Raw genomic sequence first — 15,267 nt, forward strand, 5'->3', positions numbered from 1 at the left:
GTCAGCCGAAGGGGTGAAAGGTGAAAGTTCACCCGGCACTGCTTGGCTTTACCTTCCTATTAATGTCATGCCCTTTCCACATTTGATCAGTTTATGTGATCACCAATCATAAAGAACTGTTACTGCCCCTGTTTTCCCTATAAGGATACATTCAAGATATCAGGAGATGTTAAAACACTTCCTGGGATGGACAGGAGGCCTTTGAATAGGGCCAGTGATGTTGTAGTCAACTCCTTTAATGCTTGTCTATCTCCTAAAGGAAACTGTATTGTTACATGATGATTGACTCAATTTAATTCTTATCTGAAAATTAAAGAGAACTACATTCATCACTTACATGACTAACCCTCTGTGAGCGATGATGACCTATTTTGTTACTCTTGCTTTTTCTGAAAACCAATTATACCCTTTTCCTCAGGGATTCAAATTCAACTCCAAACGGAGTATTAAATGAAATTAATTTAATGATCTCAGCCCAGCCCCCCACCCCAGGGCAGTCAAGCCGTGTCATCAAATCTGACAAGATAAAATTTGGTGCGATTAACAGTCTATTTAGAAGCAATTTAAGGTGGAGATAAAGCAACAGGCACGCAATTCCCTTGCCCAAACCACAGAGGGTGCTGTTGGGTCTTGGTAGGAGTGTGGTTCTCACTTCCACAGCTGGGAGAGAGACTCCTTTACTGCTCTGCTCTCCTTTGTGGACAAGTTTGCCTTTCCTGAAGCTAGCTCTCCAGGGAAATGAATAATCAGACAGAAATAGAAGGCTTAATTTGGTACCAAAATTGGGAGAAAGCATAGGGATCTCAACTGAGAACGTTTAAGAGTGAACAATGTTTTTAATGAGAAAAACAATCTTCAGTACAATTCAGTTTTATTTAACACACGTAAGTACACAGGGACATTCAGCACATATAGAATCTGTTAAGTGGAGTCATCAAGAAATGCCTCGAGAGGCAGACATCTTACGTCACGTGCTGTACACAGTGAGTTCAATCATTACATTTTCATACAGGTATCACATCATCTTTCACTTGTAAATTACCAATGAAGCCACATATGTCTCTACGTTTACAAGGACAGGTCCAAATACAGTGCCAACAAGATCAATAAGACACCAAAAGCGTACACTGGGATGACAAGGTAAAGTTTACCTCAGTGCTGAGAAAGTCTGAGCTGTGATGAAGTTTGCAACTGTGGTTGTCAAAACAGCCAAGGAGAGATTGGTGTGAACAAGAATGCAGATGTTGGTTTAGCAGTTAGAGGTGTCTGTCTCACCATCAGATACCATCCACCCCAGAGTTTTACAACTGTGATGTTCTAGGGGCCAACAGTTTGGGCTGTCTGTGCAGCCAGGCTGTGTGGCCAGCTGGCCGAGGCCCACTGCCCAGGTATTTGGCTCCTAGGGCCCTCACAGCTTTGTTCTAACCCTCCATGGGGTGTGCCGTCCATGCTTTGGGGTGGCCTGCCCACAGCCTCACACCTTCCTCCGGATGCCCTGAACATTCTGTTTAAAAAAAAAAAATCTCTAAGGTATACTTTTACACTTCATCATTCCAAAGCAGCTTTGTGGTCTAGAATAAATTAATCCCCATTTCAGTTCATAAAGTGAACACGTGCCAGGTACTCGCACTGAAGACTCGGGAAACCACTGGAAAAACCGAGAGCACCTCGTTCTCCTCAGGTTTCTCTATCTATATCGGGCACAACAGCATGTTCACCAAACAAGCAAGTCTATGCTGTATAGTTCTGAGTTTCTTCCTGGGAAGCTACATACATAATCTTTATACATACGATGCACATGCATATGGCATAAATTCACTCTTTAAGAATACCTAAAGTCTAAAACCAAGGTATAGGATGGGTTTGCCATCACTAGAAATGACAGACTTCATGTCGACATGAAAGAGATGTTCTAGCGGTCTTAATTTCCTAACATGTTCTTTAGAAATCTGTTTCAATAAAATAACAGATGTATTTGTTCCTGGACTGTGATCCTACTTTTTTTGTATATTATATAAACGCTGACAATCTATGCTTTTTAAATTAGACACTCCCGTTATCATTTTGGTTGCTTTGTAAACTTCACGTATTTTTCTGAATTTAATAAATCATTTTCTATTTTTGTATTTAATAAACCATTTTGCCCAATTAACCGACCAATCAACAACCAACCAACCAACCAAATCCCCAACTATACACAGACCAAGGTTTATTAGGAGCGAGTCATCCAAAATATTATTTTACAGATTTTTTTTTCCATTATTGTGAGGAAGAACCAGCATAATCTGACATAAGGAGAAGAAAATGACCGAGTTAAAGCTTACTTGGAAGTGTGATGAACACCCTACTGCAACGTTCGGGTAGATTCGGAAAGACTGAGAGCCTCCACATTTGTACACACGGTCAGCCCTCCGTGTACTCTGACATTTTATATCAGGGACTTGAGTATATGTGAATTTTGGTACCCTCGGGGGTCCCGGAACCAATCCTCCGCGGATACTGAGGATGACTGCATGCTCCTGAATGCTTGTGCCGTAGTTAATAACTTTCTAGGATACTTGTTTCAAAGAAATGCTGTCTTAGCTTTCCTTTAACTGATCAGTAGTAGTTTGAAGGCTGAATTGTAACTATTACATGATAGCTGACTTATGGGAACTGCAGGTCTGTGAAGTTTCTGGAAGGAAGGGGTAAGCTCTTTCTTAAAAAGATCTGTAGCCAAGGAATCTTCTTTTCAGGTATACGCTATACTTTCAAACTTGGTTCTTTATTACAAAAGTCCATTTAAGAGATTATAGTGACTGGATAATTATATTAACTAGATCATAAGTAGTGATCATTTTGATTTTGAGCTACTAAATACAGTATCACTTAAGCGGGATATGAGCATTTTAGAAGGCTAGGTGTCTGGGAAACTGTAGTCTCCACAAGGAAAATTTGTGTGTGTGTGTATTTTCTCATTAATCTCCAATTGGTTAGGTGTTAATAAAGAAGGTAGTGGCTAAACCCTAGGAAATTGGATTGAGTAACTGCCTAGCAATCTCCCGGAGGAAAAAACCCCACGTAAACACAGAATCTTTCTGGTAAACAATAGCACGTTTTAGGAAATCCAAAGGAAAATGGTATCAATAATTAGGACTGCCACATGACCTCAAAACCCAATGTCAGAACAACCAGCTTCCAACAGCATTCAGAGGTGGGCTTTAGCGTGAAGAAACTGCTGATCCGGGCTGGCAGTGCAATCACAGTGGTTATTGATTTCCGGGCTTCTGGTGCACCGAGCAACGGGACTGCTGGCTGCCCCTCCCTCTGCGGCGGTGAGAAACGACCTGGGGACCAGACGGCCACTTCCTGCGGAGCGATGTGTGCATGCCTCAGTCAATAGGTGGCACGAGCAGGAGTCTGCCCCCGGGGACCATGCGAAGGGACACAGACCCGGCTGTGCCCCCCATGACCCCGGCGGGGGTGGGCACTGAGGAAGGACGGGACTCTGGGCTTGGAGACCTGGGAGAACGGGGACGCAGACACGAGCCCTAGACCATGAAGCGGTGCTCCTTGCCGTCGTGGGCCATGAGGATGACGTTGCGGTTGGAGGTCCAGATGAGCCGGGCCAGCCTGAGGGCATTGTGGGAGCCGGGGGACGCCGGCTGCACGGGGGGCACCTGGTAGGTCTTAATACAGCGCAGCTGGGGCGCCGAGTTCAGCATGCCGATGCTCCCCAACAGGGAGGTGTTCATCTGGAGGGACACGGGGACAGGAGAGCACACGTGTCACTGCAGGAACCGCTTCCCTTTCCCCGCCACAGAGAGGGGTTCGAGGGACACACCCTTGCGGTCACTTTCTCCTCCATCATGAGGCTTCACGGTCATCTAAGAGTCTATTGTTAACCTCTAAAGGGCTCCTTTCAGTGTATTTGAAATTGTTCTGATGCTGTTACAGCAAATGCGTAAACCCGCAGGAATTTTACCTGGTGGGTAGAACTGGACAGCAGGAAAGCCCACCCACCTTTAAGAAGGCGGCTAAACGACACACGTTATAAAACGGTCCAATCAGACAATATTTGGAAACAGCGGGTATTTTAAATGGCAGACTTCTCTGTTCCTTAGTGATGGTGCTCACTGCATCCCCTGAAGAACGAGCCCCCAAAGGCAAGTCTGGGGACTTAGAATTAGTTTGAGAAAATGAAGCAAAGTTAAGCAGTAGACAGAGTAACAGGTGACCAGATCAAAGCTCAAAACTTACCCCCCTTCTCCTGTCCACCTACCACACCTTCCCTCCTCACCTGCTTTTTAAAAACTCCGAACTCTGGAAAGCGCTAGTTTATTTTGAAGGGAAAAGCAAGAATCAGCCGCCTCTCAACACTGCATGTGTGGCCCACTGCTCTGCGGCCACGCTAAAGAGAGCACACTCTTAACACTTTATTGGCAGGAGGTTTTAATCAGCTGGTGATTTCTGCTTTTTGGGCAGCCTTTCTGGCTTTGACTTGAGTCTTAAGCTCTCTTAATTCGTTCATGTAAATGGAAAATAACATGGAAATTATGGCTCATGAACAACTATGCATTCATGTTGAAGTGCTAAATGCTGAATGGCCGTTATCTAAGTGAACTGTCATCTGAGCGACTGAGTCTGAAGAATCCTTTAGATTCTAAATATTACTTAACATTTTTTCAATAGTCACCTTTTGTGCTATTGCAAATCACGTGGCAAGCACACTGACCATCAGGAAAGAGGGCTTGGAAATAATATTTTTCTTTGCACTAATTTTCATGTTCAATTCTTCTCTCCAGCAGTACCTCCACCTGAATGTACGTGATTCTAGGGACTTGCTTCAAGCATGCAGATTACGCTCCAATGTGTACACACGGTTGACACAGGAAACCTTGGCACGTCCTAGGACATTTAAGGTGTGTTGTTGCTGATATCATGCTCTGCATTTGGATCAGTGCAAAATATTTAAGCCATTCCTTCCCTGGCCCTTCTCAGAAGCAGGATGGTGTCAGGGGGTGTAAATCATGGCATCTCTGGCAGGACGCATGCAGGCTCCACTGACATTTTCACAATTTAAATCATCTTGAGTAATAACCCTTTTAAGATGACTAATGTTACTGATTTTCCTGCATTAATAATAGTGCCGAACACAACACAGAGGTGAAAAAAAATCACTAGTGTACGAGGTCACATTTTAAAACCAAATGTACGATTATCATTAACTCTTTCTGTTAAAGTGCAGTTAACATGTAAAGTCAGGCAGTACCTTACCGTCATCCTCTAAGAACCTCTTTCCTTGCGTCCTTCCCTCCTTTTTCCAAAAACTCCACAAAAGATAAAAATCAGGGCCTTATTGCTTTCTGGAGGTTCCCAAATAGCTTAAATATAAATAATGATGGCGAGCTTGATTTGCTAGTTCTCACTTGTACGAAGAGTAACAGTACATCATTGTTTAGTCCTCGTACAGAGCAGCTCCAAATGATGCGGAAAATTGCCGGTGAAAATGAACTGGCGTCAACAGGCACACTGTGCTTTTAAAAAATCTAATTTCTCAGTTGATAAATAACTACAAAGTATTTTTCATTCTTTATGGATTTTCTATGAAAATGTGTATGAAGCTTGATTTCTGCTGGCGGCTCAAAAAGCTAGGGGCATCCGATAGGCTCAGACACATCCTTAGTTTTAAGTCCTTCCTTCCAATTTAGCCACGTACAAGAAGTGGGCTGAAGGCTAAAGTGGGCAGGGAGAGAACATCTTATTGGAATGTGACAGGTGGAAAGGTTTCCCCAAAAAGTCCATTATTATATCTGGGTTCTCCTTGCAAGTTGAATCATCCTTCAGATGATTGATAAATGCTTTGTTAGGGTCAAACAGCCCTCCTGCCTCAGAACAGGGCTATGTGAAATTCTACACAGTACATAACGATTATGGTAGAAAACAGATGGAAAGACAAAGACTCTCATGTTGAGTATAATTTGTTGTTCCTCACACCAGCCTTTTCCTATGATCTCTTCAAATAAGAGATGAATCTGAAGTCGTAAGGGTGGGTATTGATTTTTCCAGTAAGCTCCATTGAAGAACTCTCACCAAAACAACTAGCCGTTTTGTTATTCAATATTAATATTTGATCAGAGACTGGCTACAAATTTACTGGCATAAGTAAAGGCAATCTGAGTCCTGCATGAATGAAAACTACATGGAATTATAATATTTGGTCACATTAGCTTTTTTCTTCACTACCAAGATAAAAAATACTCATCGTGGAAAATTCAAATAATAAAGAGAAGTATAAAAAAGAAAGCAAAAATCCTCTGAAATATCATTTCCCAGAGACAATCACTAACCTTTTGGTAAACCTCTTCCCAGATCTCCAAGCCTATATCCACATAAGGAGAAGCAGGTTTAAGGAGTTTTACATCAACAGGCTCATATTAAAAGGCAGTTGCACAATCCGCTTTTTTCATTCAACAAAATGTTGAGGGCAATCTTTTTATGTTAATGACTATAGATTTACATCATCCTTTTAAAATGGCTGAATAGTATTCTATTGGATGATGGAATAAAGAAAACTAAATGAAACCAATATCCATCTGATTTATTATTAGCATTCCTGGAAGAGGATACTTAATTGTTGGAGGGTGGTGGTAAAGTTCAGGTGACAGAATGATGGTTGTATTTCATTTCTAAACTCTCCTGGCTCACATACCAATGGATACACTGAAGTGAAATATTCAAATAGTAGGAATATGTTGTTGGAGAATCAAAGGGCTTGAAAGATTGCCAAATTACATCATTTAGCGGCTGAGTATGTAAACGAACTAACGGCAACCATGGCTTTTTCCTTCCCTTTAAAAATAATGCTTCACAAGACCAGTTCTGAGAAGATTATTTTCTGAACGCACAGACATACATACAGATGTAATTCATCAAAACAGGAAGTGTTTTAATGCTATTCTCAGTGTAAGTAATGTTGCACCCAAACCTTTTACTAAGTCTCACTCGAGTAATTATCCAACCAGTAATTCTCATTAACACTCATTTCTCAGCAAAGATTTTAATAGCTGATGGCTTTTGTAAGGCTCTATATTTAATAAGGCTTCATTAAGTTTTCAAAATATATTGCAGTACATTTACTGGAATCATATAAAAGTATTATCATACATCATTAGACCTAAACAATATGTATATAAATAAATCAGCCCAGCCCATTTGGGGAGAGCCACGGTAGATCTAACACTGCTTTTTGGACTCCCTTTAATTCAAATAAAAACCCACTATACTTCTGGAAGAAGTTTTATTGTATTTTCTTGAGAAAGTTGAAATGATATTTCTGTGTCTTCCACTTAGATTTTAAGACCAAGCTGGGTATAATTTAAGCAGGGAAGAAATGGGCCACATTTTAAATTCTGACATTGGGTTTAGAGGCAAGAAAGACCTGGGTGTTGCCTGAGTTGCTTGGGTGCTCTGTCTGCTGAACACCCACCCCTGCAAGTAACACAAGGTGCCCCTGGAGAAGAGTGCAGACGAAGAAAAGGAGCTGGGCAGAGCCGCAAGGACAGACGCGCAGGGTTAAGTGCACTTGGCGAAGCCCGGAGGCAACAGCAGGAGCCTGGAGGACAGAAAGAGGTGCTTCAAAAAGACAGCATCTAAGGAACAATCTTGATCTACGGGGTGAGGAAGATGCTAACGATAATTCCATCAATGAGCCGGGCAGCAACTCTGATAAACATAGAAAAAGATTCAAGGAAGGGATGAACATATCCAAATAGGTCTCTGAAGACCTAGATAAGGGGGAAAAGGTTTACCACTTAGACATTCAGGAAAATACTGGGGAAAGTTTCACATCTGGCCAATTTAGGAGGTATCCCTTTATATAAGGAAGTATATTTTCTTAGCAGGAAGAAAAACTGAACAACAAAAAAGAAGAGATCTGGTTTTGTTTATTCCCAAGAATAAAGCATGGGGCGAACACAAGCTCCTGGAAAGCAGGGACCCGAGACTGCTTGGTTCCATGTCCCTAAAGCTAGGCTGGCACCCCGCGCTTCCACACCAGATACATGCCAATGAAGGGAGTTTCACATGGACACTCCTCCGGGATTTCAAGAGAACAGGAGATTCAGGAAAATGTGTATCAAAGTACAGTCGGTGTCACAGACACCATTGCGTTGGCAGAAAAGAACAGTTGGTAGAGACACTATCTACAGGACCAATGTTGCAAGCGTTGTTTATGGACTTGCTGGGGGATTTCAGTGGGATAAAATACGAGTCCTGGGGTTACCCGCTAGGAAAAATGAAGACTCGATGACATCTCTAAGGAAAAGTTTAATATGAGCCAATAAAGATGCTGGAGATATATTCTGGAAGAAAGGATAATAAGAAAACAGACTGGAAAACTAAATTAGAGGAAAAGTAGAAAAAGCTAGGACAGATCTGGAAGCTGTCATGCTTCAATAGCATGTGGTTAATTAAGCAATTTATTGTATCTGTTTTACATTACATTAGCTATTGAGTTTTTAAAAATCGTCACATTGTGAAGTCTTGTTTAAACTTTTATTTGCTATTTTAGCTTTCAAAGCAATAAACTGAATCTCATAAAACATACCTGCATCCTAGGATAGGTATCAGAATTTTATATTAGCTTGCGGCGGGGGGGGAGTTGGTAACGTTTAACTTTTTTGTAATTATCAGGAGTAAGGTAATTAAAAAGAAGATGGGGGGCTTCCCTGGTGGCGCAGTGGTTGAGAGTCTGCCTGCCGATGCAGGGGACACGGGTTCGTGCCCCGGTCTGGGAGGATCTCACATGCCGCGGAGCGGCTGGGCCCGTGAGCCATGGCGCTGAGCCTGCGCTCCGCAACGGGAGAGGCCACAACAGTGAGAGGCCCGCGTACCGCAAAAAAAAAAAAAAAGAAGAAGAAGATGCGATGGAGGTTAATCACTGAGGATGAAACAAGTTCTATTATAAAACTCAGTTGCTCAAATTAATATTCACTGTAATCATAATCGAACAGAGCTGTTCTCATGTACTGCCAGTCAGTGATACTCAGATTTTTGAAAATGTTTTAATAGCTTGGAAATGAAGAGCATTATGTGGAAATTCAGAAAGCCAACGCAAATGAGATAATACAAATGGGGCATGAAGTTACTACGAGGCTGTCCTTTCCCCTATGCCCTGCTGGCGTTGTCTGGATGCCTTGTGTAAATTAACAGCCTGAGCAGTGCTCCGTGCCCCAATTCCTTTCGGGCCAGGCCCTCACTTACATCTGAATGATGCCTACCTCTCTCCAAACACCCACCCCTCCCTACCCTGAATGCCTGGCCCTTCCTTGATGTCACCATGTCTCAGCTCAGGTGTCGCTGCCTCTGTGAAGCCGGCCCACAACCTTACTCCCAGGTTCCCCCTGTACTGTGGTTACTTGCTGATTTGCTTGTGTCTCCCTCAGACTGAAAGCTTGGTGAGAGCAGACCCCCTCCTTCTAGGTTGCTAATTGTATTCTCAGCAGCCCCTGCGTGCTGGCAGCTGGCACATAACCAGCAAGCAATAAGTACTTGATATCTGTTGAAAGAAGGGAGGGAGGGCACAAGGGAGCCTTTCCCAGCACAAGCGGATCGTGCACCACACGTCAAGACCCTGCAGCATGTTCACTTACCTGCCAGAAGGAAATGTGGCTGTCTGTGTTTGAGTAGGTGGCAAGATATCGTCCATCAGGAGCAAAGGCCACGGCAGTGATGGGTCCCTTGTGACCATGGATTGTCTGAAATAGAATTCAGAGTCATTCATCGTATGCACTGCACAGAGCTGCTATGCATACGGATGCAAATACGTTCAATGCTGAAAAAGTTATGTCATGGCTATTAGAAACCATTAATGTTCTTTACTTCAAAATTTAGGTTAGAAAAAGAGGAAAAGCAACCAAAGTTCTCTCACTGATACATCCAGGGGCTTTGACCTTGTTCTGAGGAGTCCACCTGTCTCCTACTTGGGAGGACAGCATGAGTCCGAAGGAAAAGCATATATTAACAGGCAAACCAATGTGTTAATTCATTTATGTCCATGAGAGGGAAGAATTTTACAATTAATTAGGAAGGTGAAAAACTGATCACCAAATCTACCCAGGAACTTCATCTGAAATGAAAACCAATCAAAGCTGTGTCATAACATCCCCGTTCTGGAAGGAGTCAAAAACTATAATTCCAATCCCTTAATAATTATACATCTTTCACATTTTACGCTTCATTTCCCACCAATAGCACTGTGTTTAAATGCATATGGCCACGATTAGTACACATACATACACGCATGAATTGGAGGTTTGAGCACACATATAAGTTAAATGCTATTAAAAACAAGTTAAGAGGGATAATTCTGAGCCTTTGCCAAATAGCTATCATTGATTTAACCATGAATTAAAAAAACGGATGTTGTATTTTAGACGCGGTCTTTGATAAAAGGTCTTTACTAAGAAAAAATTACACTCACGTTTAATGATATTAATAGTTACCGAAAAGACTGGAATACTTAGCAAATTAGCATAATACTGTATTGTTTCTACACAAACTATTAAAGACCGTATCTCTACCACACGAAGCAATATTCAGTCTGCTTACAACGGGAGGTTGGTCCCCCCTCTTGGTTAGGAAAGAATGGGGAAAGGTGTTCCCTTAAACTAAGGCAATGCTAGGAAGGGTTGTTTCCATCTGCTGTTTCTTGATGACGAACTGTGAGCCTTGAGTCTTGGCGGGAGCTTCAAGCTCACTGCGTGATTCAGGGCCCCTCCACCTCCGCCCTGCCACACCCATACTGTAAATTTCAGTAAGACACTTCTCACAATTCATATCTGAGTGATTACAATGAGGAAGGGAGACAGGAATGGGGGTGTGGGAACGTTCCTCAGTGCTTCTTGGGTTTCGTTCTTTCCTGTCATTAGACAAGGTGCTGTGGGATCCAAAATGATGCCTGTTTTTCAACACTCAGAGAAAAAAATGTTATACTGGTAGCACTGGGCTTTGGGCCGGCAGAGGACACTGCTCTGAGTCAGACTGCCTGCCTTGCACTCGGGCTCCACTGCTTACTGTGGAAGCCGGCGCAAGTTATTCACCTCCCTTAACCTCAAGAGCACCCACGTCTATGAAGCGGAGATGACGATGATGATGTTGATAACGATATTGAGAATGATACTGATAATTCCTGCCTCAAAGAGCTTTGTGAAGATTAAATGAGTTAGTACATATATAGCCCTCTGCACAATGCACGGCACATAATAAGAATTCAATGAATATTAATATTTGTGTTACTCCTCCTTATTTAAAGATGATCAGATGAATATACTTGAAAGTTGCTAAGACAGTAGATCTTAGATGTTCTTACCACAAAAAAGAAATGGTAGTCACATGATGGTACGGAGGGGTTAGATAACGCCAGGGTGAGTGACCATTTGCAATATATAAGTGTATCAAATCATCACGTTGTACACCTTAAACTTACACGTTATATGTCAATTATATCTCAATAAAGCTGAAAAAAACATGACCAGACAAATGGAAACAATCACAAAAATCAATTACTTGAGTATGCCATTTAATGAACCCCCCAAAAATCATATACGAAACCAGATTATACATATATTGGGTTTGACCTGCAAAATGATTTTTAAAAACAGTTTCTGAGCCTATATTCTAATTCATTAAACATCACTTAAAATCAAGATTTCTAGCCTCTCCTGGAAAAGCCCAGGAATGCTTCCACTCTGGCAATCCTGGGCCTTTGCACGTGGCAACGTGGGCCAGGCTGAGTGGAGGTGCCCTGTGGGCCTGGGCGTTTGCTCTCATGTCCCAGCCCTGACTCAAGCGGGTCTGTGTACTTAACACCGACTGCCTGACTCCCTTATTTCCTGTCTGGTCCCTCATGGCATTTAATGCAACCTTTCCATTAAAAATATTTCATTCAAAATAGTTTCTTCCATGCTCTGGGGTCCTGGTATGCATCAAAAGTGTGAGCACACTAAAAGCTCCTCTAAAAGCTTGCCCTTCTTGCAAGCCCCCCTCTCCACCAAAGCCCAGCTCCACGTAGAGGTGGATTCAACCCTCCTGCTGGAGTTAGGGCCCCTAAGTCTCAAAGCAGAATGCTAAGCCTGCCTCCTTCAGATTAGCATCCCTCCCTAATCAGCAAGCAGAATGTGCTTCAGATAAGAAGAGAGTGCAAGAGTGAGCAGGCTGTAACCCAGAAGGTCCAAAAGGATGTACCAACCCAATGATCTCCTTAACATACCCCTCCGTGAGGTTGGCTAAGGTGGCCCTGTAGTAAAGGCAGAAAGCCAAGCACACAGGCTCCTAATATTCATATTATATCTTCATCCTTTATAGTGTTTGGAACGTCCACTTGAATACTTCCACGTCAGCTGAAGACACTCTTCATTATGTTATCTAGTGTCTGTGAATTAAGTTCATCTTGGAATTTTCTGCCAGGAAAATGTTGATCTTTCCAGATAAATTTTGTTGGTTTCTTTTATCATGAAAAGATAATTACACAATCTCACACGAGCTTGCTTTCCTGCCAGGAAACTCAGAACTATATTTATGCTCATTCTAGGCGTCTAGTAATAAATACTTCTTCCTCATTTGACTAATCACGGTCCTGTTTTCCTTCATTGTTTTTATTGTCAAGGTGAGATACTGAGTTTAATGTGTTAGTTTCTTTAAAGTCTGTTTTGAACAAAGGGGAACTATACTTTAGATCAGAACACATCCACACACACACACACACACACACACACACACACACACACACACACACACACACACAGTGTGATACTGCGAGGTGCCCCACAGGCTGTCTTTCAAAGCAACATAGAGAAAAACCACAGGGTACTGACTGCAGTGTCAGCTGATAGACCTGTTGTCTCCTAAGAAAGCAAGTACCACTCATGGTAGCTCAGGGAAGCTCACCATTTTAAATGGTTTGGTACATCTGGTGAGTTCATTACAGTCTCAGCCTGAGAAGTGCTTCAGTCCCCAGTGTAATGGAAATGTTGCCATTGTCTTTTGTTCAGAATCTCTGAATTTCTCTCAGATCTGCGCAGGTACCACCTGAACTGACTTCAACCCTCTATTCTGGCATGAGATGCAGCTCTGTGCGGATCACAGTGAACCTGTAAGTGCTTTGTGATGGGGCAAACCCAATGGTTTGGGATCTTAAACGCTCAACTAGAAAGAACATTTTCCAAAACAATGGGTTTCAAAATAAAAGGAGGTTTGGTTTACTTTTTATACGTGGATGAGTATCATATGCCCTGTTATATTTTTAGTCAAAGAAATTGCTGTCTTGAAAAGACAGAAATGGAATATAAAGAAATTAATCTAATTCAAGAAGTGCTATGAACAATAAAAGAAATCAAGCAATTATTCCTAGCAGGAGACAGAGTGCTGAATTGTTAAACACTCTCTCCCCCTTTTTCTTATGAAAGAAAAGGAACTGAGAGGCCTCATTAATAAGAAGCAACACTTGCACTTACCCAACAGTTTTTAACAGGCACATTCAATGTGCTCGGCAAAGAATATAATTAACCCTGTTGTACAGAGGAGGAGAGACACGGATTTCCAAAATGATTTGGTCAGCATCAATACAAATTATGACTTTCTAGAATATTCTCTAAAACTGCTCTCTCTTCCTGGAGTTCTTGCTATTCAGCTTCCAAATGTCAAATTTGAGAATTGAAACCAAGATGTAGGACTCTACTGCACCCACTTTACAGACTGAACAAGATCAAAGAGAACATCTAGTAATTTCCAGGCCTCGTCACTTTTTTAAAGGGGAGGAAAATACTCCAGCCAAACAAAATTTCCTACTTTTAACATAAATTCTGAAGAAGAGATTTCCAAATGCAGGTACAATTTTGCTATCATAAACACCATCACAAGGGAAAGACTTATAAAGGACTGACCCATGTATTTTGTATAACAGTTACTAAACAACAACAAAAAAAAGGACTTTGACCGAACTTTCACAGCCCCAGGGTCTGTAGGGCCTGAGAGGGAAGGGGGCCACCCTGGTCGCAGGCCTTCTTGGGGAGCAGTACGGCCGGCTCAGGAGGAAAACAGGCAGCGACGGTCTGAGGGGTGACTGAAGCTGAGCTGCAGGTGTGTCCCCCGTTGGCTGCGCAGGTCTCTGAAATTTCTACAAATACGATTATGCTTTCAGTTGAGGCATTTTCCCTAGCATGTGCTCTGGCAGACAGCAAACAGGACAAACCTGCTTTCATGAGATACAAGCATGGCAGATGCCTTGAGTTTAGGGTGAGCCTGAATGAAGTGTCCATCTGTGTACAAACACAGGAAATAGCTGGAGACAGGCCAGATATACAGGGAAGTGAGTGCTCAGGAAGTGAGGATGAGCCCCGAAAAGAAAAGGAGAGGCAACAGCAAAGACCTACAAATACCTACATTTTCCTAGGGCTGGTCCTTTACTGATAACAAACAACGCAAAGTGAGGTTCAGGACACGCTCTCCTCTGTACCCGAAGCACCAACCCAACATCTGGCATCTCTTCCCAAAGGCAGCCAAAGTCAGGAAAAGGCGGATGAGGGAGGTGGATCAGGGTCTGATTTGCGTGCCTTTCTGACATCCCAGTACAGGCTGCTGATTTCCCCGCTGACCGGTAGGGAGGGAACGGCTCAAGGCGGAGGGGAGACAAAGACATTGCTCTGACAGCTTTGTTTGTTAGGCAAGGGGAAGACTCATCAAAAAAGAGCCATTTCAAAAGAGTTGCAAAGTTAAGAATTAATTATGTTCAAGAAAAAAATACCCCTTTCCTTTCTCCGAAGCAACCAATTTGTGAAAATTGTATTATATATTTAAGGTTCACCTGCTCAAGGAAACAAATGATTTAGGCAGATGATAATACATTAAAAAAAAAGTCTCATCTATGGCCGATTAGGAGGCCCGAGTCAAATTTAATTCCCACTATGAACTAAGCCTTCTGCAGCCCTTTTGTGTGTGGGATCTTAAGGCCATATGACGTGGCCAGGAACATTGAAAGGCCACCCATTTTCTTCCGTATGTGCACAGGGCTGCCTTAAAGCAGGCCAGATGAAAATCCATTCTGTTTTCAAATCTCTCTAGAGAAGATGCCAAACCCCCTTTCTGTGTTTAACACTGTGCTGTCAGGAAATTTTTCCTTTTTCAAATCTAAATCCAAAATGCTACAGTGTAAGTAGGCTGCTTCCTCTGTTGTAGCCTCAGTAGAGATGGAGAACAGCTGGTCACCAATCTTAGTATGATAACCTTTTA

At 42.5% G+C, this 15,267-nt stretch overlaps 1 protein-coding gene across 9 annotated transcripts in view; it reads right to left on the bottom strand.

The window, feature by feature from the left end:
* The window catches only part of WDR7 (WD repeat domain 7), a 389,035-nt gene that overhangs the window by 10,555 nt on the left and 363,213 nt on the right, over nt 1-15,267 (bottom strand). For 7 of the 9 annotated variants that reach the window (XM_033421490.2, XM_033421488.2, XM_033421489.2 and 4 more), the window contains 2 exons: nt 9,633-9,737; nt 855-3,734 (listed from right to left, as the gene is read on the bottom strand). In XM_033421490.2, the coding sequence (XP_033277381.1) occupies nt 3,531-3,734; nt 9,633-9,737 (309 nt within the window). In that variant the 3' untranslated portion in view covers nt 855-3,530. Of the gene's footprint in view, nt 1-854; nt 3,735-9,632; nt 9,738-15,267 lie in introns of those variants that run through there. The other 2 variants (XM_049698641.1, XM_049698642.1) reach the window with 1 other exon arrangement.

Source organism: Orcinus orca, chromosome 15, assembly GCF_937001465.1.
Source record: "Orcinus orca chromosome 15, mOrcOrc1.1, whole genome shotgun sequence".
Taxonomy (NCBI): Eukaryota; Metazoa; Chordata; class Mammalia; order Artiodactyla; family Delphinidae; genus Orcinus; species Orcinus orca.